Genomic DNA, 24972 nt, shown 5'->3' with positions numbered 1-24972 from the left:
TATAATTTTGTATTATATCTTATCCAAATCCAATACAAATCCAATACAAATCCAAATCCAAGGTCTCTCCAAACATAGGGTCAAGGTTTTTCACTTCTACTTATTGTGTCTTAATTAAGTGGTAAAGTAAATAAGTACTTTTTATACAATTACTTATTTAAAATAACTAAAACACTGCTTATTTTAATCACACACTTACTAATTTAAGTCAAAGTAGTCATAGGTGTATTTTTTAGTGTTTCCAAACAGGCCCTTGGTGGCTGAATTAGTTAAAATTTTCTATCTTGGTCACAGTAAATCTTTTTTACCTAATGTCATCACCATGCCTTCTAAATCTTTGTAGTTTTAGTCATTGTACTTTTTAAACCATTGCAATTTTGATCTGATAAACGCACCAGATGTGCATTGAATTGCAACATTTTAGAATTTCTTAAGATAAAAAGAAATTAAAATGAAACAAAATAGAAAATATTAAAACGCATAGTAACATAAATGTATTTAACTAACAAATATGGTACATACAAATCATAGTTGAGCAAGCCTTCACCCTTAACCCCAAGCATGTTACAGGCATTCTGGTTCCAAAATTACAGCAGAAAAAGAAACTGAAGCATGAAAGAACTGCCATAGACAGCAAAACTGAAGCCCAGCGCTTATAAATGAGGAACTGACAGAAGATGGTTTGAAAAATATATAAATAAATAAAAAATAAAAAAACTCGCTGCCAGGAGCAGCCAGCAGCTGTGGTCTATCGGGTGTTGATGAGAATTTTTCATTGCCCATGTGGAATCCTAGGTTCCCCAGAGCCCCCATCATCGTTGATTCGCCCAACCACCAAGTCAATACACCAGTTAAAGCCTGGCTATTTCCTTTAATCACAGCCAGTCAAACTACAAGCCTGAAGGTGAGGTTGATTCGGGTGGCCTCAGCTTTTGCACGCCTGGGTACAGAGTGAACCCAATCCCGTTGTGTGTAGCCTTTCATCACCAACAGCGATCCATGCTTCAATGTAAATGAGTGTTGATCTACATGACTACTAGCCTTTTTTGCTCGCTTGCTTGCAGGTTCAACCTCAAATCTCCTTGCTAGTAGGAGATAACAAAAGGAAGGTAAATATAGAGTTGATGGAACTCATGTTATTAGTAGTTACCCTTCTACAAAGCAGTGTATGGACCAATTTGAAATTGTAACATTATGTATCAAGAAATTTTAGAGAATATTACCTACATCAAGGCAATAAAGTGGAATAGCCTCAATCGAGACTAGTCTTTATACAGTGTGCATGTGTGTAGTTTAAGGGCATTTTTGGAAAGAAATTTGAAGGACAAGAGCGCTCATGGGAAAAAATGGGTAGGCGCATTTTTGGGGGAAAAAATAAACAAGAGGTCTTGGAGGCAAAGGAGCATTGCCTTTAATTAGAATATTCATTCAATTCCCTTTTCAAACATTTTAAATGTATTGAGTAGGGTGATGAGAAATGGTATTTTTGAAAATAGAAAGCAGACAGCCAAGGGCTTTTCTGGAAACAAAAATTGAAGACCAAGCAGCCAAAGATTCACTTGATAGTAAGAAGATGCACAAAAACAGTGGTCAGATAAATGGATGGCGCAGTCCAAAATCAAAATGGACTCATTGAAGCATCCAGAACAATCTAAAAAGTTAAAAGAGGCGCAAACCTGACCCCCAAATGTGCTAATTTGATGCGTTAATTTTACCTTGGGACAATTTGCTCATTTTCTTCTTCAATATGAACTCACGTTCACATCCAAACGACACAGATGCAATTTCTGGAGTTGATCCATAAAGCTTCTCATCATCAGAATGCCAACCTACACAGTCATTGCCACCTTTGTATCTATTTAAGAGTAGACTATTAAAACTGCTCCCAGGAAGGGCTTTGTGGACCTACAATATTTTTATTTTATTTTTTAAAATAATTGAGGACATATGCTGCCTCTGCTAATGGGTAAATTTTAATCATCACAATGAATAAATTTTCAAGAACATTCTTACTGCTTCCAAAATGTCCTTTAGTGGAGGATAGTTGTCCCAAGAGTACGCATGAGGCTGATACCCACTATAACTAAGTTCTGGCAATCCTTCACTTGCAACATAACATGTATCTCTAGGCTGCAAGGGAAATTTAAAATTAGAAACCGTAAATTTACAGCTTTGGTGCCCCACTGAAATGAAATGTGAATGTCATACACAAAGTAAAACACTAAAATCCCACAAGTTTCAAACTATAATTTAGGAGGGGTTCCATAGGATTTCACAGAAACTGTACCCAAAGCCAAAAATTTCCCCTATCATGAGTTTCTTAATACTTACAATCCTAATGAGGTTGCATAAACCTTACAGCTAAGCAAACAATCATCGCACATGCAACTGATAAAAACAGAAGATTTGAGGAAGACAGGATATTTTTAAAATCAAGTAATATATTACTGGCACCAGTTATACTAAGAGCCACTTTAGTTCTTCAAAACCTGCAAGTCATTCATTAGTTTTCCTTTGATAGATTTAAGAAAATAACAAATATTGAGGAGGGAAAAATAAGGAAAAGGTACATTTTCAGTATCACAAAAGTATTGATCAGCGGTGGGGAAATTACAATATTAAGATGGTGTTACCGAAGTCACTAAGAGCACTAGCATTTGATGGTAATTAAAATGGAAAAATGCATGATTGTTTTCCACAAACATTAGTAAATTAGTGTGCAAAAAAAGAGTGATCAGGCTAGAATTTTTTTATTTTCTTAATTTTTGAATAAGTGTTGTCCCTTGCACGACAAATCTCCATTTGTAGGCCATCCAAGTGAAACTAATAAAAGCGATAAATACATGATTATTTTGGATCAATCCATAGAGGCTGATTAATGCTCACCTTGTGTTTGGGAGCTCAGAATCGTGAAGCATAAATATAGATTTGTATGAATTTAGACAAAATGCAACACAAGATAGGATTGAGTTTCATACTTTCATACAAATCCATGTAAATCAAAATGCAACGCAGTGTCAATGTTCTAGTTTTTAATGAGCAAAAGGAGACTCCTTCATCCCCCGAGTATCTGAAACAACAACTACATCATTCTTTGATATGGCAAAAATATATAAAAAGCTTCCAAAACCATATATTAGAAATCACACGTTACTCATTTTCATCCTCAAGAAATGAAAATGGCCTAGTTCGTAGCTCCACTCGTGTGTTTGGATTGTTTTAGAAAAAATTAAAATCTTAGGACGTATAAGGTATTTACATTTTTCTTTTGAAGCACAGAAACTCTTTCTACCTGAATTAACATACACGCACCCCACCTGGATTTCGAAATTTCTAGAATGGGGGCAATCTTTGTTAATCAGTGGGGCTCACCTGGATTCAATTGCATTCTATTGATTCTCGCATGCCAGCCATAACAGAAAAACAAAAAAAAAAAAGATAAAGAACATCTTCGTTAGTGCAAGGACCGATTTCCTCTTCCTTCCAAACGAGTTCAATATGAATGTCAACAATACCGAAAACAAAAAAGATAGGAATAGGGATTCAAACCTGAACGCTGGATCGGCCGAAGACGCGAATGGTAGGCCTGGACCAGGGAATTTCCTTGTCGAGGTACTCGAACAGTTTCCAGGACTCATCGCACGGTAAGAATCGTGGAATGTGGACGATTTCGCTTCCGTCTCCCAGATCAATAGTTCGTCTCTTCAGCTCCCCGTCAGGGCTAGGGTTTGTTGATTCAGTCGCAACTCCGAACTTGATGATACTCATGAGAGAGAGAGAGAGAGAGAGAGAGAGAGAGAGAGAGAGAGAGAGAGAGAGAGAAGCGGGGAGGGCGGGCAAATGGCGCGTTACCCTCCAACCCCACAGGAGTGCAATAAATTGAACTAGACAGACATGGCCGCGCTCCGAATCATCAAAACAATCGCACGCTGTTGCGGACAACTGAACTAAATTCGAACAAAGTGCAATTCGTTAAATTGCTTTGTTAAGCAAAGAGTCAAAACAAATTGGACGGTAAGGGTTGCTATTTTGTGTTTTCTGTTTTTTCACAATAAAGGAATAGATAATATAAAAAAATTTATTTATGTTTGTCATAAAAATATAGAAAATAAATAGAGACGGGATAGAAATTTTACGTGGTTCAGCTATACCTATTCCATGGGCAAATGAGATCAAAACTTCACTATCACGGGAAGAATTAGAATAGGATATGAAATCGGTCTTGTACAAGATATCTTTATCTCTTCTTTATCCCTTCTTCACTTTATCTCTCATCTTCTCTTATCCTCACTATATGTCTACTTACATGGAAGCATCAAATGTGTCTCAAATGAGAAGGGGAGGGTGCCCTTTTATAGGGCAATATGAATAGTTAGGCATTTGTTAAGGAAAAAATCAAATGGGTGGAAGATGAGGTGACAAACACTTTATAAGTACAAACATATAGGATAGGTTCACATGGGACATGAATTAGTGTAGATATATAGGATAGGTTCATAGTTAACATGGAGGGCATCCACCTATATTTCATAACACTCTCCCTTGGATGTCACTCATATATTAACTCCTTCTACTAAGATTTTTAAGGTGTCTCATTCCGATAAGATGAATGAATTTCTTGAATGTTGTAATAGGCAAAACTTTGGTGAACAAATCTACAAGATTATCACTTGATCGGATCTATCGAGCATCTATATCACCATTCTTTTGGAGTTAATGCGTATAGAAGAATTTTGGAGAGATATACTTTGTTATGTCACTCTTTATATATCCTCCTCTTAGTTGAGCTATATAAGCAGCATTGTCTTCAAATAAAATTGTTGAAATATTCTTAATTGATTGAAGACCACAATTTGCTTGGATATGAGAAATCATCGATCTAAATCACACGCATTCTCTACTAGTTTCATGGATAGTTAATATTTCAGAATGATTGGAGGATGCTGTTGTAATCATCTGTTTTACTAATCTCCTAAATATAGCAATTTTTCCGTAAAGAAATACATATCCAGTTTGAAATTTAACATTGTGAGGATCAGATAGATATCCAACATCTACATATCTTACTAATTGAGATTTGAAATCAAATGAGTAGAATAGACTCAAATCAAGTGTACCTCTCAAATAGCGTAGAATGTGTTTAATTCCATTTCAGTGCCACCGAATAGGAGCAGAGTTGTATCCTGTTAGTAAATTTACATCAAATGCAATGTCAGGTCTTGTACATTTGGTCAAATACATTAGAAAGTCGATATCACTTATATATGGTACTTCAGGATCAAGTAATTCATCTTCCTCATCATGAGGTCGAAATGGATCCTTCTTAACATCAAGTGATCGCACCATCATTGGAGATCTCAAAGGATGAACTTTGTCCATATAGAATTGCCTTAATACCTTCTCGGTATATTTAGATTGATGAACAAAAATTTTGCCATTTACATGTTCAATCTGTAGGCCAAGACAATATTTTGTCTTTCCTAAATCTTTCATTTCAAATTTAGACATTAAATAACTAGCAGTTTTAGTGAACTCTTCAGAAGTCCCAACTAAATTCAAATCATCAACATAAATAATAATTATGAAAAATTCAGATTCTGATCTTGTAATTAAAATGCATGGACAAATTAGATTTATTAGTCGTCCCAGCCCCGGAAGTATATAGTCTAGAGGGGGTTAAATAGACTCTTTTTGTGGAATGCATATTTCTCTACAAAATAAAAAATCTTGGCAAGATACAAGAAATTATATCACAATATAAGTAAATGTAAATCATGCACAAGAAAAATAAAATGAAGAGAAGGGTAGAGAAAATTAACACCGGTATTTTTATGTGGTTTGGCACCAAGCCTACGTCCACACCTTGGGACCAACCCAAGGATTCCATAATCCACTAAGGAACTCCTTCACCGACGGAGAAGCCTTACAACTCAGGAACAAATCCCTACCACGCTTACAAAGAGCCTTTACTCGGGAATGAATCCCTACCTGCTTACAAAGAGCCTATTCGGTTCACAAAGAACCTTCACCAAACGATTCACAAAGAACCTTTACAAGAAGATGATGGAAATACAATATGATGCTCCTCAAATGAGCAAATATTATATACAAAGCAAACCTCACACTATCTCTTAAGCAATGAGTCAAACACAATTAAAGAGTAAGAGAGAATGAGCACTTGTGAATAAAGAACAACAATGCAAAGTTCTAGGTGCTTAAGTTTTGGTATAAAAAGATTTTTTTCACTAAGAATGATCAAAATCCTTCAAAACCATATTAATATAAGTCTAATAGCTTGTATTTATAGTCCAAGAGCCAAAGGAGCTGTTAACTAGTCGTTGTGGGGAAGAAAAGATATTTTATTTGGTAAACTAGCCGTTTTCCCCCCGTTAGCGTCATTCTGCCCATTAGATTCGTCGACGAGTCCCCTACTCTCGTCAACTAGTCACACACTGCCACTCGTTGACGAATCCCCTGTGTTCGTCAAAGTGTGCCTTGAATTAGAAAACGTCATCAACATAAAAGTTGGGAAATTTTGTCTTAGCTTTCCAAGGACACCAAGATTGTCTTTTTAGGACTTTTCTAGCAAAAGTTATGCCCCAAATACCGAAAAGTGTTTAGGACTCAAGGCTGCACTACGGTAATGACGATTGCTTTGTTTTTCCTTATTAAAAGGTGTTTTAATGATTCAAAACATTCTTGGACAAAATAATATGAAATATATTAAGTCTAATGAAGATTAAAACTTGTCCAAGTGAGTTTCCTTTTGAATATAAGATATCTTGATTAATAAAACACGTTTTAAAACCCATTTTGATATCTTACATGCTTAGTATGTCCTTTCATAAATATACTTGACTTTTTTGGAACCTTTAGGACATAAAACTTGTTTTAACACCTTCGGAACTAAGTATAAAAATGTTCTTAAAACTAAGGTGTTAAAAACTTGTCCCTTTGAAAACATATTTGAGTTTTAGGATTCATTTGATAAACTCTTGTTTTAACTTAGAAAACTATGAATATTGAGTTTGTGACTTTAGTGCAATTCTATATACTTATGTGTCCTAGTATGTATGAATTTGCTCAACTTTTGCTCAGAAATCATGTAAGAAACACACTCGCAAGAGTTACAAAACATACTACCTCACACAACCCTTATTACAAATAATTCTATAATTAAGCTTCCTTTGGTTGTGCTTGGGTCCTTCCGAGTACGTGTCCATTTGATCTTTCCTTCTTGACGTCTACTCGATCTGATCTTTGCCTTCGATCCAATAATTCATGTACGAGTACCTGTATTAAACATTATCTGCAAAGATAGTAAAATACTAGGAACAACATATAGGTTAATATCATCAAAACACATTAAACAATTATGGTGTAGCTACTAAGGCTAACAGGATCATTTATAAAACCTTATTTCATAAGGTACTCACTTAATCGATTGTACCCCATACATCCAAATTGCTTTAGTCCATATAAAGAACGTTGGAATTTAATTGAATATAAATTCCCGGGTTTTGCTTCCGGCAATTTAAATCCTTCAAGGATTTTCATATAAATTTCATTATTCAACAATCCATATAGGTATACTGTTACTACGTCCATAAGACGCATGCTCAATCATTCAGCTACTACTAGCCCAATTAAGAATCTAAATGTGATTCCATCCATTACAGGAGAATATGTCTCCTCATAATCAATTTCGGGTTTCTTCGAGAAACCTTGTGCCACAAGCCTTGCCTTACACTGAGTAATTTCATTATTTTTATTTCGTTTGCACACAAATACCCATTTGTATCCAGCGGGTTGGACATCTTCTGACATCTGGACTATAAGTCCAAAAACTTTCTTTTTTTTTTATAGAGTTTAATTTTGATGTGATAGCCTCTTTCCATTTTAACCAATCACTTCTATATCGACATTCATTAACAGATTCAGGTTCAGGATCCTCATAACTTCTAGTAATATCAATAGCTACTGCATATGCAAATGTGTTGTTGACAACAACTTTATTTCTATCCCACATTTCTCCTGTATAATGAATTGAGATCTCATTATTATTTCCAGGTACTTGTATATGCTGGGTTTGCGCTCTTTGAATCCCGATTTAGTGCCTATAGACCCTGAGATTGAGAGATCTCGTAGGTCAATTAGGAAGTTTACCTCTAGTCTCAAGTTAGCTGAGTCCTCTAAACCTAAGTTCATAGCCAAACCCCGACCAGTTCCCACTTACCAAAATCCGGAACCTCTTGCTCCCTGTCAACCTGTGGCGAAGGAGCAACCTCTTCGACCTCTTAGAGACTACTTCACACCCAATGCATACACCTCGCCGTCTTGCATCTAGTTTCCGGATGTTGAGGCAACACAATTTAAAATCAAGACCTCTACCATCTCAATGCTTCCCAACTTCTTTGGAAATTCGACTGAAAATCCATACAAGCATATAGATGAGTTTCTTGAAATTTGTTCTACCATCTGTATAAGGACACCCATAATTGGTACGACATGCGGACCAATGATCCCAACAAGTACAATCCTGGGTGGTGTAAACATTATAACTTCTTCTGAAGACCACAAGCTCCGAGTTTTCAAGCTCAAAGACCTCAGCAATCACCCATTGCTCCACCTCCTCACCCATTTCAAAATCCTGAAATTCCTCAATGTCTGCCCCTAAAAAATTAGCATTTCAACCACCATATCCTCCTCAGCCCCAATATTATAGATCTTTTCAGGAGACGGTGCTGAAAGCCCTTAAGGGCATTAAGACTGATTGTCAAATTGATTGGCAATTACTCCACTCCCACTCTCAATCTATTGCCAATCTAGAAGCCACCATAGGCCAACTAGCTTCATCTTTGAGTAGGAGAGATGAGGACAAGTTGCCAAGTCAGCCTCTTGTGAACCCTAAGGGCTAGTACGGGGTAGAATGTGAGTCGGTTGCTAGTCCTTCTACGTATCATGAGCAATCCCAGACTATGACCATTCTTAGGAGCGATAGGGAGGTAAATAATAGGGTTGGGTAGAATTTAGACTAAGAAAAGGGTAGGGAGAAGATGAGGGAAGAGCCCGATGCTGAACCATGTACTCCTCCCTCCTCCAATCCGGTAACTGATACCGAGACACCTACCCCTTCACTGATGGAGCACTTTCCCATTATGTTCCTACAGTGCCATACCCTACAGCCCTTCATGCACCCTCAAAGTCTAAAAAGGAAACTAATACCGAGTCCATCATGGACACACTCAAATAAGTCAAGGTCAATATTCCTCTCTTAGATGCTATCAAGCAAGTGACTACATATGCCAAGTTCCTTAAGAACTTGTGCACCCAAATGTGTAAGTCTAGAGTGCACATGAACAAAGAAGTTAGGTTGGCCGAGCATATGAGTTCAATTCTTTTAGTTCATATTCCTCCAAAACTTAATGACCCTGGTGCTGCCACTATCTCATGTGTATTCGGTGATTACACTATCGATAGGGCTTTTTTAGATTTGGGAGCGAGTGTGAACTTACTTCCATACTCAGTCTATAAGCAATTCAGCTTAAGAGAGCTTAAGCCCACCCCAATCACATTGAGCTTCACTGACAGATTTGTAAAAAGGCCCCGGGGTGTTGTTGAGGATGACTTAGTGAAGGCAAAAAGAGTTCTATTACCCCGTTAACTTCGTTGTCTTGGACATGAAACCTACTGACCCAACCAAAGATCCGATCCTTGTTCTCTTAGGACAATCGTTCTTAGCTACAACTAATGCATGCATTCAGTGTAGGACTAGGATCATGGATGTATCCTTTGGCAACATGCATCTCGGGCTAAATGTGTTTCATGCTTCCTAACATCCCCTCGATGACGTCCAATCTGTGGATGTTGAGATAATTGAAGAATGTGTTAAGGAAGTGGCCCCCTCAATTCTTTGAAAGAATCCTCTTGAGGATATACTTCAACCTGATAACCCCTCCATATCTGGCCTGGAGGACCTATATAAGTAGATCTTTGCCATTTATGACTCGGTCTCTAGCTTAGAGGGAGGGCTTTGGATAAGTGAGAAGTGGTTTAATGGGAGCATGGTGGAAGAAAATCCCATTTTCAAACCTGGTTGAGTTCGAAATTAGCATTCATTACGTCTGGCTGAAGACAGTAACATAACACTTCTAGAAGGCAACCCAATTGCATTTCTTATTTTTATTTCTTCTTTGAGTTCGTAGGATTCACATTGTAAAGTAGGTCAAGTATAAGGTCCTTAGAATAGGTTATAGGTTAGTTGAGGTGCGCCTAGGGCGCGACCAACACTCATAATTGCAACCTAGTCAAAGCTCTATAAGTCTTCTAGCTTTCCAAAATCCTAAGAAGCTCGACCAGGGCGCGACCATCACTGCCTCTTGTGCGACCTAGTCGAGCATCTAAATCGGTTGAGCTTCCAAATTCCTTAGGAGTTTAACCAGAGAGTGACTAGCACTCCACTCTGGTGCGACCTGGTTGAAAGCCAATTTTCTCGATTCAGATGGGGGTGCAACCGACACAAATATGGTGCGACCTATTCGAGACTGTAAAAATCATTTAAACTCCTTTTGTTTTTATTGCAAAGGCCTAACTCTCCCAAACTCCTTCCCTTTTCGTACCCCTCATCGCACCCATCTCCCTCTTGGTCACCCAAGCCTCATCCATCCTTTTGGAGCTTTAACGACTCTCCGGTGACCATCCCTAGCTTCTTTGCTCCTTTCCTCACACCTAGGGTTCATCTTTTTGTCTTCCCTATGCCTATGGCCTTTTGTCTCACTTTGTCATGCTTGTGTCCCTTCCTCTTCTTCATCATCCATCTTCCTTTTCCACCTTTATAGTTCTCCACCTTTGTCGAGTCATTTCATCCCTATCGGATGTTTTTTATGATGCCTCATCGATTGGAATCCCGGGCTGCTTCAAAGAAACCCCAATCTTCATGAGCCGCTGCCAAGCTGAAGAGAGTTAGTGATTAGAAAAGGGATAAGTCATCCTTCAAATTAAATCAAACTCTTCCTTCTCAACCAACAATGATGGGTTGGGCACCTCAGCGCACAGGGGCATAGCTCAGCAAGGGACAGAGGGCGCAAAGGATGACCCTCGCTGTCTGTGACCTCAAGCCGATGAACGCATTCTAGCTTAAGGAAACCCGTGCCTTTCCGTGCAAGAGGTGATGCGCCGAGATCCTTCAAATGAGGAAGCTCGACCACTATGTGAGCCCTCCAATGATGACATGTCATCCACAATTGGTGTGTGAGTTTTATGCCCATATGCAACACAACCCCACCACGGGCGTCTGTCTCACTACAGTGCAGGGCATCTCATTTGAGCTGATGCTCGACTTGATCGATCGGGCATGGTCATATGAGGAGGCAAATAATATACCGTGGGCACCCTCAACTCTTCGGATGTCCACCGCATCATTAGCCACATGTCTCGCGACCTCTATTATGATGGTGGCAACATGCAGAGAGGGACGTGCACGGCAAGGAACCGCCTGCCAGACTATTTTCTTCTCCTAAACCTCATCCTACTACACAATATCTACACATTTTCCCATCATTCAGAGCGATGCGGTGTTCACCTCTAGGTGTTATATGTCGTACATTGGGGCATGGCGATGGATATCTGAAGGGTGATCTTTGAGGAGATGATCACCTTCTATTAGCGGCACTTAAAGAATCCCCACTTGAAGAAGTCATTACCGATGTTTGCGCAATGCCAGAGAGTTAGGGAGCACAAAAGGCCCCTCATTCCTTATGCCCAGTTGATAATGGCCATATTGATGAAGAAGAAGATCACTCTAGGTGACCTGGATGCACGTATACAAATTGGCGAGGTCACCACAAAGAAAACATGGGGCCAGAGCTTGAGTTTGGTGGCTACGAATCGCCTGAAGGTGAATAGGTGGGCACCTGTTGAGGGTGAACCGGGGTCCATGTTACTAGTACCGCTTTTCTTCCATGACCTCGAGGAGCTAGCACACCCTCCAGTGCTACCCCCACATCGAGCTCTGAAGAAGAAGAGGAGGACAGCTAAGCCATCCACCTTAGCTGTGGCACCTTCAAAGGCAACCCCTCCGGCAAAGGCATCTCCTCCACCGACATCCCCCACTGTGCCTCAGGTAAGGGATGACCTGATTCGTCTATGCTAGGAGTTTGAGGCATTTAGATCACAGGTACGACATAAGTTGGCGGAGACCAAGGTGACTATCACTCAGGGATTCGAGGAAATTTTAGAGGCACTCCGTGTCTACTTCCTGAGTTCATTACAGGCATTTAGTTTCCTAGGATTTTCAGCTCCCTCTTCCACACCTGATCTCGTTGTGGCACCTGTCAATCCCCCTGATCCTATAGCATCTCACCAAGTGTCCTCTCCACTTGCTCAGCCTTCTACAGCTCCATAAGCTCCTACTCCTCCATCCTCCGCAGCTACACAGGAGGTCACTTCCCCATATGCTCATCCATCACCAGCTCTACATCATTCACCAGTTGCATGGTCTCTTGCTCCTCCCCTCCACCATGGCCTGGTCTTTAGTCTCTCATGCCACTTATTACCCTGCCGGTAAGCCCAACGATGATGATTGAGATCGAGACGACCACTGAGGATGAGTCAATGCTTCATACTGAGGAGATATCTGCACAAGCCACCTTCTACTCCCATAGACGTACCCTCCACTATCGAGCCCACCACAGAGCCAGCCGGAACTCCGACATCTTTGGTTGCAGCCACAAAGCCTCCGAAGGTGGAGCATGGCCAGCCTGCATCTTCCATAACATTGGCTCTTGTCCTGCCTATGGATATTATGGTGCCCCAGTGCCTCTGTCCATTGTCACACCTCCTACTTCTGGCCTAAAATGTGTAATGGCGCATATGTCGAGAGCCATGGCAGCCAATAAGTCTACCACCACCTTCTTTTCTTGCCACTAGGACATCCTCCACTGCTTCACCTGGAGCTTTAGCCTCTTGCACTCCACCTACCACCTCAGTTTTGCGCAGACCACCTTCTGCACCCGCTCTTCCTCCGCTTGCTCCTGCTAGCATTCCATCTATGGCCCCAACATCACCCAAGTCATCGGTTGTGTCAAGTAGTTTTTATGATGATGATGAGTCTGCTTCTAGCTCGCCATTTGATGCAGCTCGTCGGTCTAATGTGAGCACTCCATCTGATGCTTCCAACGATCTGGGGGGCAGCGATTTTGATTATGACGTGGGTGGTTCTACTGAGGAGGATTGGTGATGGATGTATAGGATATTTTGATATGAGCTCTTCTTTGTACTTTTACTGTGCTTGTGCACATAGTTGTTTCTTTTCTTCTTTTATTTGTATTTTCTATTTCTTTTTTATCACCATGACTTTTCTTTGGCTGTACTTTCTTTCTATATTGTATCCATCTTCATTTGTACTACCTGGGTGATTAATGAATACATAGTGACTTGTTTTTTACTGTCTTTTGTGCTTTGTGTACCACTTCTTTTCTTCATATATCTTGGTTTTATTTTGGATGATTACTTGTGCAGGTACACTTGTTTCCACTATGGTCCCTATCCAGTGCTTCCTTCACTTGCTTTCTAGGTGTTTTCTATCCATACTTCAATAGGGACATTGAAGTTTTATGTTGGGAGTAGGGGGTTAGGAAAGCACTACATGGCACATTTTGGGCCCAAAAATGACATGATTTTTAAATTTTTAGAGAAAATTGTCTACTGCATGCGATATTAACACTTTTGATGCCCTTTACATAATTTTATATAGCTTATATGTTACACCCTTAGGCTATGTCTTTTAGATGACTTTACTCACTAACAATGAAGTGAGTTGCTTGTGCATAGTTTCATGTGCTATAGTCAATTTACCTATTTTACAACTCAATGAGGGTTTACTAGCAATTCATTCATTTTAATGCTATTGTATAAGTTTTGGTATTCACGTGGTATATTACAAGGCTAGGATACACTTTCACATGATTTGTTTCACTTAGGGTTCCTTGTGAGCACTGAGAGAACAATTGTGGTGACTATGACACCTTGTGAGGTTTTTTTGAGTCTTTCATTTTTGTGAGATTCATTTACATATACTTTGAGTTCATGAAACACAACATTCCTTCTCCGGATATCTTTTGTATGCTAGTCTCGTTATTTGCATTTGCTGGCCTAAAGGTGATGTCCAGTGGGGAGATATAAACCTAGGTCTTGTAGCCTACTCAAGATGTGAGAACTAAGTCACCCCTAGAGATGAACATAATTCATGAACTCCCTTCTTGAGCTTAGTTTCCTATCGGTAGCATGAAAATGACAAAAGTTGTGATGATTGTCCTAGCTGGCCATGGAAGAAAATATATATATATATAAAAGAATAAGCAGAAAAGAGAGAAAAAGATATATGAGAAAAATACATAAAATACCTACTCCAAATACAAAATGGTCAAGATAGGAACAGAACACACCATATCCCTGTATGTAAGAAGCTTCTTCGATTGTTCCAATGCATATGATGCATTCATGCCTGGTTTATGAATTATCAATCTAGGGTAGTCTGGTAGGATGTGGCGAGTAAGTGATAAGGCGCTAAGGTGAAGGAACCGACACCTCGTTAATAGGCTGGATTCCACTCTTATGAGACTAGTCCACTCCACTTTCATCATTGGTACTTAGAAGTATGTGGGATGTTTGATCATGCATGTTTTTCCTCACATACGAGAGTGACCCCCATCTTCTTGAGTATTTTTAAGAGTAGACTGGTGAGACTGAGTCAAGACGACCGTTCTATACATGCCCGAGGGTAACCCGAGTGCAATGAATCATTCACTTTACACATGCATTGTGATTAAGCTTGTTTATGCTAGAATTTATACAATGATATTAACTCGGAGTTGTAATTACTGGTTGATTCTCTATAGGTCATGATTTTCTTGATGGCTATACACTGTTGAGAAATGTATGAGTGATTTGCTTCAAAGTTGTTTTTATAATAGAGTTATCTATGGAGGAGCCTGATTGTAATGATGTTATATTCTTGTATGTAAAACGACATGATTGTGTTACTTTTTTATCCTACTTAATGTCCACTAAGATTGGTGTTTGTGGGTATCGCCCTTGAAACCCTCGCGAGACTATAACTCGTCCAGCAAGGTCACCTGGGGTTTAAAGCCTTGTTGTATATGGTAAATGCAATTGTGTTTCCCACGAAAAAGAAGATAGATAGTACTTTGGTTATATTTTATACTTTTTTTAGTTTTGCTTCTCTTGAGGACTAGCAAAGTGTAAGTTGGAGGTTGTGATGTGTCCCTAAAATGCACTATTTTAGGCCCTCATTTACCTATGTTTTGTTCTCATTTATCTTGTACTTACCCTTTCTTATCATAGTTCGGAGTTATGTGTGGTTTGTTCATGTTTCGGGAAAATGAAGTTAAAACCGAGGAGTTAAACAATGCAAGAAACCAAGGGAGTAATTGGGAAGCACAAGGCTCAATCAAGTGCTCAACCAAGTCCCCAAAGCCTTAGTTCATCAAAGCAAACAATACCTTGATCAACCATATGGTGCGACCAGTAAACACAAGGGGCGACCAGGTCACAAAACAAAGACTCCAGAGTGCAGAATGAAGTGGAACTACTAAGAATTTTGACCAAGGGCACGACTAAGAGACCTTGAGGGGCGACCAGGTCGGTGGAACATAAGCCTGACTAAAGTAGAGATCCCAAGAGTTTCGACCAAGTCGAGGAGGTTTGCAGACTGAACCCTATAATTCCCGAGAGTCTTAACTAGGGCACAACCAGGGGAAGACTAAGGTGCAACCTAGTCGACTGCGTTCAAACCCAGAACCTATTTCACAATATTTCTGCCAAAACTTTTCTTACTTGAATTCAAACGCTTGTAAACCCTTTTGGGTATAAAACCAAACTTCGAATATGTGATCAGAGTTCCCCTTTGGCCCTTTTTTGGTTAGTGATAGACCCAGAGTGTCTTTAGGTTCCAGTTAGATTAGATTTACAGGTTTCTTTCAATTCCTTGTCTGGTTGGTATTTGGATTCTTCGAAAGCCTATTACAACCTTCGAGTTCTGAGTACTGCTGCATAGATTAGTTGGTTTTCGATTGTAATCTTGATTGCTAGTGACAGGACTTCGAGCTTCAATTGATGCCATTTTCAATACTTGTCTATTTACTCTACTTTGGTTTCAATTGTGAAATTTAAATACCATGTCTTTAATTTCCTTGCACATTTAATTCTCTGATTGTGATGAAACCTTAGGGGATAAGATAGCATAACTAGGGATTCAGTCACTTATACATAATAGGTTACGGTTCCTATAGAGTGATCCCATGTTCACTAGATAAGGTATACCCTGGTTCCCAATCGTGCTCCAGAAAATTGGTGCAGCTTCGCTACCCTATGTCACTCAAATGGCTCACTTGACCATCTAACCTAGTACAGATAGCTGACCGGACATAGTTATCACGAATGACAACCTAAGTTGGATTCATGATTTGAGATTTGCTTTCTGAGAGTATCATTAACTACAATTTACTTTCATTGCTTGTGTAGTTCAGAAAAAGAACCCAAAAATTTCATCTTTTTCCTTTTATGCAAAGTGTAGTAAACTAGGATAAAATTGGTAAACAACTGCACAGAGTCCTTGAAGATCAACACTTGACTCACTCCTTGTTCTACTAAACTTGGGCTTAGTTAGGTTATAAATATTATTTTTGGAGTTAAGAACCCAAGCCTTAGCGAGCCTACCAGTAAGCCATGTCATTGCTAATAGAAAATTCTTCCTCGATAGGTGCCTTAGGGGTCGGTGTTGGTGGCATTGGGAACCTAAAAAAGGAATCCCCGGATTGGTTTTCCTACAGGAATAGGGGATTATGGTCGATTACAACCTTCCCTGAATTAAGGTTATTATATTAACTATTGGATTTTCTAGAGCCTTAAACCTCCTATCCACAGATCCTTCTGCATTTTAGGGTTTTTCCCTGTCTATTTCTCTAGCTCTCGATCAGTTGAGCATGAGATTGCGAGCGATGGGTGGATTTTTATTCAGACGGGGAATTTTGCCCAAATCTTTATTTAAAATAAAAATAACACAATAAATAAACAAACACATAACAAAGGAATATATTCACACAATATACATAAAGGAAAAACCAATCACATTACTTTAGATTAACCATGTTTTAACATTCATTATGACAATTTCGTAGCCTATGCGGAGATATTATCTCACAAGGGTCATACTATAACACTCATGAATCTAGAAGGAGTTCTACAACCTACAGAAGGTGCCTAGAAGCATATTCTTAGTCCTTATTTCTTAGCAATTCCCTAGTTTTTTTAGAATCAATACACCTTGGCAGCTTCTTTGAAGAACTTCAAGGCATCTAACAAAAATCCCCACACTTTGACATTGGTTGTTGTTGGGTATAGACTATTCCATAGCCTTTAGCTTTTGAATATAGGATCTGGGCCATTTTCCCCTCCTATCGCAATAGAAGATCTAGCAAACTTAATCACTCCCACATGGCATGATGGACCTCTGTTATATAGGTGACTTTCATTCTGGCCTCCTATAAGAAGACCTAGTGCAATGCTAACTGCTTACCCTACCATTGTATCCTAAGGTCTAACACATTAATGCATATATCCTACTCGTGGACCTAATTCTTCCAATAGATAATCTCCAAGTTTTGCTTCCTTAGCTCATCCCTCAGAATTTGGTACATATTTTTTGTGGCCCTTATCTGCTCTTCCACTTATTAGCCTCCGTGCACCCTCTTAACTAGTACCTTGTTTTCTTATTCCAACTCTCTTTCCCTTTTCTTCAACCCCTTATTGATTTATTATAAGGCACTTACCTTTTGTTGAAGCTCTGATCAATCTTGGGCGTCTTCTTCCACATATTCCTATAGCAGTTCATTTTCTACCCAGAGAATCCCATATTTCTTCTTCATCCTTCACCTTTTTCTCCCCATTCCTGGTAGTAAACCTCTTGTTGAGCCCAAAACTCTATATAGTAATCCTCTAAGTCATCGAGCTTTGGTAGAGGTTTGTTTGGCCTGTAAGTTTGAGCAATTTTATTATCCTTACCCCTGCTTTTGTACCATGTAGGATACCTAGTTGTCATCAACTGTGATTCATTTCATTTTTCCAAGGACTTCTAGTTGTACCGAGCAACTTTTGCTTCTCCAAACTCTTTCAGGTTGGTATGGCCTTCACATAGAAAGTGATACTAGGCTAGCTCTACTATAAGGGGAATGAACTAATGTTGCCACATTTATTAAAGAGCTAAAGATGGGGCATAACTAATGCAACCCTTGGCTCCAAAAAATAAGACCCGCAGAAACTACCCACGTCGGGCTAGCAATGATCTCAGGGGCATCCAAGTGGCCACCCAAAATACTGTTCTTCAAAATTCGTCTTCAGGTCACTCCATAACTAGCCTTCGATCTTCCCTTTCTTGATAACGTGGTTGGCTACAAATCAGGTCTTATATTCCAATATATTGGATATCGCCCTTACTCTAATATGCTTTAGGTTGTGGATGTACACCCAACTTTGATTAAATGTAGGAACTCCCAACAACTCACCATACTCCTTGATGAGTGGCACCAGGTCGATAACCCCAAAGGTAAAGCACCGGTAGGTAAGGTCCCAATCTAAAGGTTCCCATTGCACCTCATTCTTTAGTATATCCATAATTCTACTATATTTTTTCCTTAAATAACTTCTAATTTGAGGCATACAACTTCTTCTAATAGGTCAACAGTCTTTATCATCATTATTGTGTTGGTGGAGCCTGATACTATCTGGAAGGGCACTCTTATGGTCATGGGGTAGAGCATCACCTTCAAGTATCTAACTTATCTTTGACTTGAGGCCTCTTCTGTTAGAGTAAAAGAATAAAGGAATTAATCCACGTGCAAAAGTAATAGAGAATGCAAATTATATTGGGACATTCATGGACCCTCAGATAAGGAGAAAAATAATAAGTTTGTTGCATGAGTTTGGAGATGTCTTTGCCTAGTCATATCAAGGCATGCCAAGTTTAGATACTGATAGGGTAACCCATCAAATCTTAGCGTGGCCTAGGCTGGTAAAGTAGAAACTCAAAAGGATGCGCCATGAATGGCAGATGAAAATTAAAGAGGACATGAAAAAAGCAGTTTGATGCAAGTTTCCTAGAAGTTCCACACTATCTAGAGTGGGTAAAAAATATTGTCTCAATTCCCAAAAAAGGATGGCAAAGTTATGATATGTGTAGACTATATAGATTTGAATAGACCAAGCCCTAAAGATGACTTCCCATTACCTCACGTCAATATGCTTATGGATAACACAACAAGACACAAAATGTTTTTATTCATGGATGGGCTTTTAGGGTATAACTAAATTAAGATGGCCAAATAAGATAAGGCAAAAACCAGCTTCATTACTCAATGAGGCATCTTTCGCTGCAAGGTTATACCTTTTGGGTTGAAGAATGTTGGGGCCACTTATCAAAGGGCTATGGTGACCCTTTTCCATGACATGATGCATAAAAAGTTACAAGTTTATGTGGATGACATAATTACGAAGTCTAAAAGGATAGGGAGCACCTGAAAATCCTAGAAAAGCCATTCCAAAGGCCTCAGAAACTTAAAATGCTAAATCTGGCTAAGTGTATCTTCCTTGCCAAGTCTGAAAAGTTGTTAGGATTCATTGCCAGCTATAGAAAGTCTCAACAGTCGAACAGTTGGAACCCCCTTCTACGCAAAAACAAGTCTAGGGTTTTCTAGGAAAGTTCAACTATATCACCTGATTTATATCTCAGTTGACAACTACCTATGAACTAATTTTCAAACTGTTAAGGAAAAAAAATTTAGGAGAATGGAACAATGAGTGCTAGACTGCCTTTAATAATATCAAGGGATATTTAAAAAACTCGCCAATTTTAATGCCTCCAATGCTTAGAAAGCACCTGATTTTGTATAAAGGTGTTAGAAGAATCCATGAGATGCATGCTCTGCCAAAGTGATAAGTTGAAAAAAAAAAAAAAAGATAAAGTCATATATTACCTAAGGAAGAAATTCAACCTATGTGAAGCCAAGTACTCAGTAGTGAAATTGGCATAGAGCGGCTTGCCTGAGCTTCCTGCCATTTATATACATGTTGCACCACATGACTTACCTCATCTCTTGGATGGATCCCTTGAAGTATATCTTTGAAAAGTCAGCTTTGTTCGGGTGGGTGGCTCATTAGAATATGTTGTTAACAGAGTATGGCATAGTCTACAAGTCATCTAAAACAAAAAAGGAATAGGTAGTAGCTGACCACTTAGCTAACCACGTGATGAAAGAAAAAGAGCTTATGGACATAAGTTTCCCTGATGAAGATATTCTAATCATAGACAAAGGAGCAATCAAATGGAAATGTATTTTGATGGTGCCACAAATATTAAAAATAAATAAAGAATAGGGGTAGTTTTGGTATCACCTCAAGGCGAGCAATTACCTATCACCAATAAGTTGACCTTTCCATGCACCAATAATATCACGGAGTATGAAGCATGCATTGCAGGGTTACAAGCCACATTAGATATGGGTATCCATGACTAGGAAGTACATGGGGATTCTGCCTTGGAAGACCAAGTATTATAATTGATACTATACCAGCAATTTATGGAACAATTAATAAATAGATTCAAGTACCTTTCCTTTAAACATCTTCTTCAAACAGACAACAAGTTTGCAAATTCTTTAGCGATGTTGACATCCATAATCAAGGCCTTAATGACGAGAAGATCCAACCCCCATGTATCAACATTAATGATTCTCTAGCTCATTATATGATCATTAAAGGAGAAGTAGATGGCAAACCCTAGTACTACAACATAAAGCATTTTTTGGAAAAATAGCAATATCTACCTCATGCTTCTAAGATGTAAAAGGAGTTAAAATATGACCCTTCTGAGGTGCATGCATGTATAAGAAGAAATGCAAATCATAGTAGAAGTGCATACAGGCTCGTGTTCAACTCATTCTCATGGACACATGTTGGTAAAAAGGATAATGCAATCATGTTATTACTAGTCCACTATAAAGACAAACTACATCATTTTTTTTAAGAAAATGTTATAAGTGCCATATTTATGCAGACAAGTCGAAAGCCCCTCCAGTACCACTATATACCTTGAAAACTCCTTGGCCCTTCTCTATATAGGGAATGAAAGTCATTAATCCTATCCCCCGAAAGGAATCAAATAGGTATTGTTTCACACTAGTGACAATAGATTACTTCACAAAGTGGATCGAGGTCGCGTCTTATGCAAGAATCAACAAGAAAGTAGTTGTGCACTTTACAGAAAAGGAATTATTCTATAGATATGGATTACTATAACAAATCATTTGAGATAAGCCACCAATCTAAATACTAGATGGTGTCAGATTTGCGTCGAGAGTTCAAGATCTAACACCATAGCTCTTCCATGTATCAGCCAAAAATGAATAAGGCAGCAGAAGCTACGAATAATAACATCAAGAAGATAATGGAAAAGATAGTCATTATGTATAGGCATTGCCATGATATGATGTTGTTTGTATTACATGCCTAATGAACTTCCATTAGGAGAACTCTGAATTCCTGAGCCTATAAGATGAATGTAGTATTACCAGTAGAAGTGAAGGTCTCGTCATTAATGGTCTTACTAGGAGTCAAACTCAATGAGGCTAAATGGGTTCAAATTCGAATAGGTTAGTTTAACTTGATAAATGAAAAGAGATTGAAGGCGATCCACCATAGCCAGTTGTACTGGCAAAGATGGCAAGAGTATACAATAAAAAATTCCATCCCCAAGCTTTCAAAGAAGGCAATTTGGTTTTAAAGAAGATATCCGCCAATAGAAATGGTCCCAAAGGGAAATTCACTCCAAACTCTAAAGGACCCTACATGGTAAAGAAGGTATTTTTAGGGGAAGTTGTCATTTTAGCTAATATAGATGGAGAAGAGTTCCAACAACCATTTAATTCTTATGTTATCAAGAAGCTTCATATGTGAAAACTTCTTTATGTATCAATTCTAAGTTTGATCGTAAACAGAGCTTTGAATCCTAGTGTAAATATTGTTCTTTGCAATAAAAACTTAAGCTTCATCCAACCCTACCTATTTATCTTACTTTTATTGTTTGTTTCAAACACCATGTAACTAAGAAGAGTTTATGCTTAAAATGATTGGAGGTTATCTTTCAACTATTGTGGCCCATATATTTACCCTTACTCAACCATATCAATTCTAACATTCTCTTTGGCATAACTTGAACCAAAGATAATCAAGATGCAATCTTCTAAGAAAGGCATCAAACAAAAAAATATATGGTAAAATAAGGGGGAAGAAAAAGGAAGCAACAAAAATACCATAAAAAAGGAAGATGATCTCAAATAATTGAAATTAAACTTTAAGCATAGATATCCTTTTTCCCCAGACCCAGTTATAACCAAACGAAACGCCCTTCTTGATCAAGTGAATTGCTCTCCCTAGCTAAACAAAGGTATACCTTCCTAAAAAACCTATAGTGGTTTCCTCACCGATGGTATAGTGGTTTGTTGTTTATGCCAAAGGTTTATCTCCCGAAAACCTAGAGTGGTTTTCTCACCAATGACGCAGTGGTTTGTAACCTATGTCAAAAGTACACCTTCCTTGAAAATGTAGTGATTTTTTGCCCTTGTAAAGGTACACCTTCCCTAAATACCTGGAGTGGTTTTCTCATTGATAACGCAGTGGTTTGTTGCCCATGTCAAAGTTACACCTTCCCCAAAAACTTAAAGTGGTTTTCTTATTGATGACGCAGTGATTCATTACCTATGTCAGAGGTTTACCTTCCTTGGAAAACCTAAATTGGTTTTCATACCGATGGTACACTAGTTTGCTGCCTATGCCAAAGGTTATTCCCCCAAAAACCTAGAATGGTTTTCTCATCGATGGCGCAGTAGTTTGTTGCCCATGTCAAAGGTTCACTATCTTTCAATTTCTATTAGAGATGTCGCAATAACATTATGTGGATCTTTGATAGTCTTTCTAAAAAATAAAAACAATCCTACTTCATCTATGACACAATCATGTGTTATTCACATATTTGGAAATCTATGCACTAAAACATGCATGCACATTTGGGTCTTTTCTATCCTCAGAGTCTTAATTTGTTATTATTTCCATCCAAAATTAGGGTCTTAATCTCTATTTTTTTGTTACTATACAACATTACCCTAACTTTATGTGGCAACAATCATATAAAGAGAGGCACTTGTAGACACCAAATTTTGTCCAGAGTCAATTTAGCCAAAATCTGGGATAATTTGGAGTTGAATGAGCAATGAAGGATGAATTTTAGTTTAAGAGTAGTTAATGGAAAGCCAAACCCCTCTCTCTGCATTTTAGCGTGCAAATCTTACATTCAGAGAATTATGGAGCTTTAATTTCACGTTTTAATACTTATCTAAACAAGAATAAAGGCTTATCCTCATTTTAATTTAAAATTATACAAGAATAAGATGAAAAGAGGGGCCAAACACCCCTATTGGACATGGAAGGAAGCTTTTTTCAAGTTGAGGGACATTTTCTTAAGAAGAGAAAAAAGGGCAAGAAGCCCTAGTCTTGATCTATTTATAGGAGCTTAAAGAGAATAAAAAAAAATAAAGGTTGAAGGCACACACACATACATAACGAGCCAAATGAGATATATGTTCAGCACATAGGAGGAAAGAGCAAGAGAAAAAGAAAAGAAAGAAAAAAGAAGGATATTCTGCCAAAATCGAGAGGCCAGCATGCAAAAACATAAGATTTCTTAAAAATTTAGAGTACGAAGATACAAGGTATGCCCTTTAATCTTGATTTCTCATCAAAATCAAGCATTTGGTATGTTTAAACTTTAATTTATGGTTGAATATGATCATCCGTGAGAATATAATATTGCTTAAAGGTGGGGTTTTTTGTGTTGTTTTATTGAACTTTTGGATTTTCACTCCTTAAAACCATGATTTTTTTTTTTTTGGTGAGGCCTTGGCTATGTAGAATCAATGATTTTTAGGTTTTTTTTTTAAAAGAGAGGAAAACAAAAGGAGAGGGCTCGACGAGGCTTATAAGGATCGGCAACCACTTTCCCTTTCGTTCACTCACATGGTGACACAGGGACGACCTCTAGATATCCACAATGCTTACTAGCCATTGAAGGAACTTATGGAGATACTTGAAGACTTTTCAGAATAAAGAAGCACGAGTTGTGATTCTCAGCTCAAGACCCTATTGGGCCCCACACGACTACTCTAGGTCCCACATAGCTTGGGCCACCCTTTTAACTTTATTTATATTTAATTAATTGCATTATCAGTTGTTAAGTACTTAATTTTTGTGAGATTTATGTGAGTTAATTTGTGAACATTAAGTGAGTTGTCTCCCATGCCTGTATGGGGACGTTTAGGTCATTTATTGCTAGGTCTTTATTTTCCCTATATATATTACAATTGTAAACGTGTGAAGACGATTTCAGCAAAGTATTATTATTGATTGAATAAAGGTTCTTCCTTTGAAAGCTCAGAACTTTGTTCCGATCCTTGAGATTGAGTGGCGAGAGGCTATCACGTTCTCCCCAGAGATAAGTTGGTGTGAGACCAACACATCTATCCATCATATCTTCACCATCTCATATCCCCACACCGTTCGTGTTCAACAACAACAACAACACCCATACCGTTTCATCGCGATCTTGACGGATTTCTTGGTTTAATTCGAGTTCATTAATCATCGGTAAGATATCCAATGATTCCACAGGGTAATATCCATCCTAATCCATCCCTAACTTTTTTTTGCGATCCTTGTTTAAGTCCCCACAAGCCTTAGTTTCACAACACCCTTAAAACCCCCATTTTTATCTCCATTCCCCACTGTTTAGTTGACTAACCCTAAAAGCCCAATCGACTAAACCCATTTTAACTCTCAGTATCCCCACAA

At 38.5% G+C, this 24972-nt stretch overlaps 1 protein-coding gene across 1 annotated transcript; it reads right to left on the bottom strand.

The window, feature by feature from the left end:
- Positions 1-469: 469 nt before the first annotated feature.
- Positions 470-4004, bottom strand: LOC131153176 (DNA oxidative demethylase ALKBH2). Its single transcript, XM_058105305.1, has 4 exons — positions 3550-4004; positions 2014-2130; positions 1716-1905; positions 470-1085 (listed from the first exon to the last, which is right to left on the bottom strand). The coding sequence occupies exons 1-4, from the start codon at positions 3766-3768 to the stop codon at positions 886-888; spliced, it is 726 nt and encodes a 241-aa protein (XP_057961288.1). The 5' UTR covers positions 3769-4004; the 3' UTR covers positions 470-885.
- Between the last annotated feature and the right edge of the window lie 20968 nt (positions 4005-24972).

This window comes from Malania oleifera, chromosome 4, assembly GCF_029873635.1.
Source record: "Malania oleifera isolate guangnan ecotype guangnan chromosome 4, ASM2987363v1, whole genome shotgun sequence".
Lineage (NCBI taxonomy): Eukaryota > Viridiplantae > Streptophyta > Magnoliopsida > Santalales > Ximeniaceae > Malania > Malania oleifera.
This window is presented reverse-complemented; position numbering and strand designations above follow the sequence as displayed.

What these genes read in the sequence shown, in the direction of transcription:
- LOC131153176 (XM_058105305.1), bottom strand. Translation starts at nt 3,768, where the DNA reads ATGAGTATCATCAAGTTCGGAGTTGCGACTGAATCAACAAACCCTAGC. An exon ending in TCGGCCGATCCAGCGTTCAG is followed by an intron (nt 2,131 to 3,549) that starts GTTTGAATCCCT and finishes TTTCCCTTGCAG; the next exon opens with CCTAGAGATACATGTTATGT. An exon ending in TAAAGGACATTTTGGAAGCA is followed by an intron (nt 1,906 to 2,013) that starts GTAAGAATGTTC and finishes AAAATATTGTAG; the next exon opens with GTCCACAAAGCCCTTCCTGG.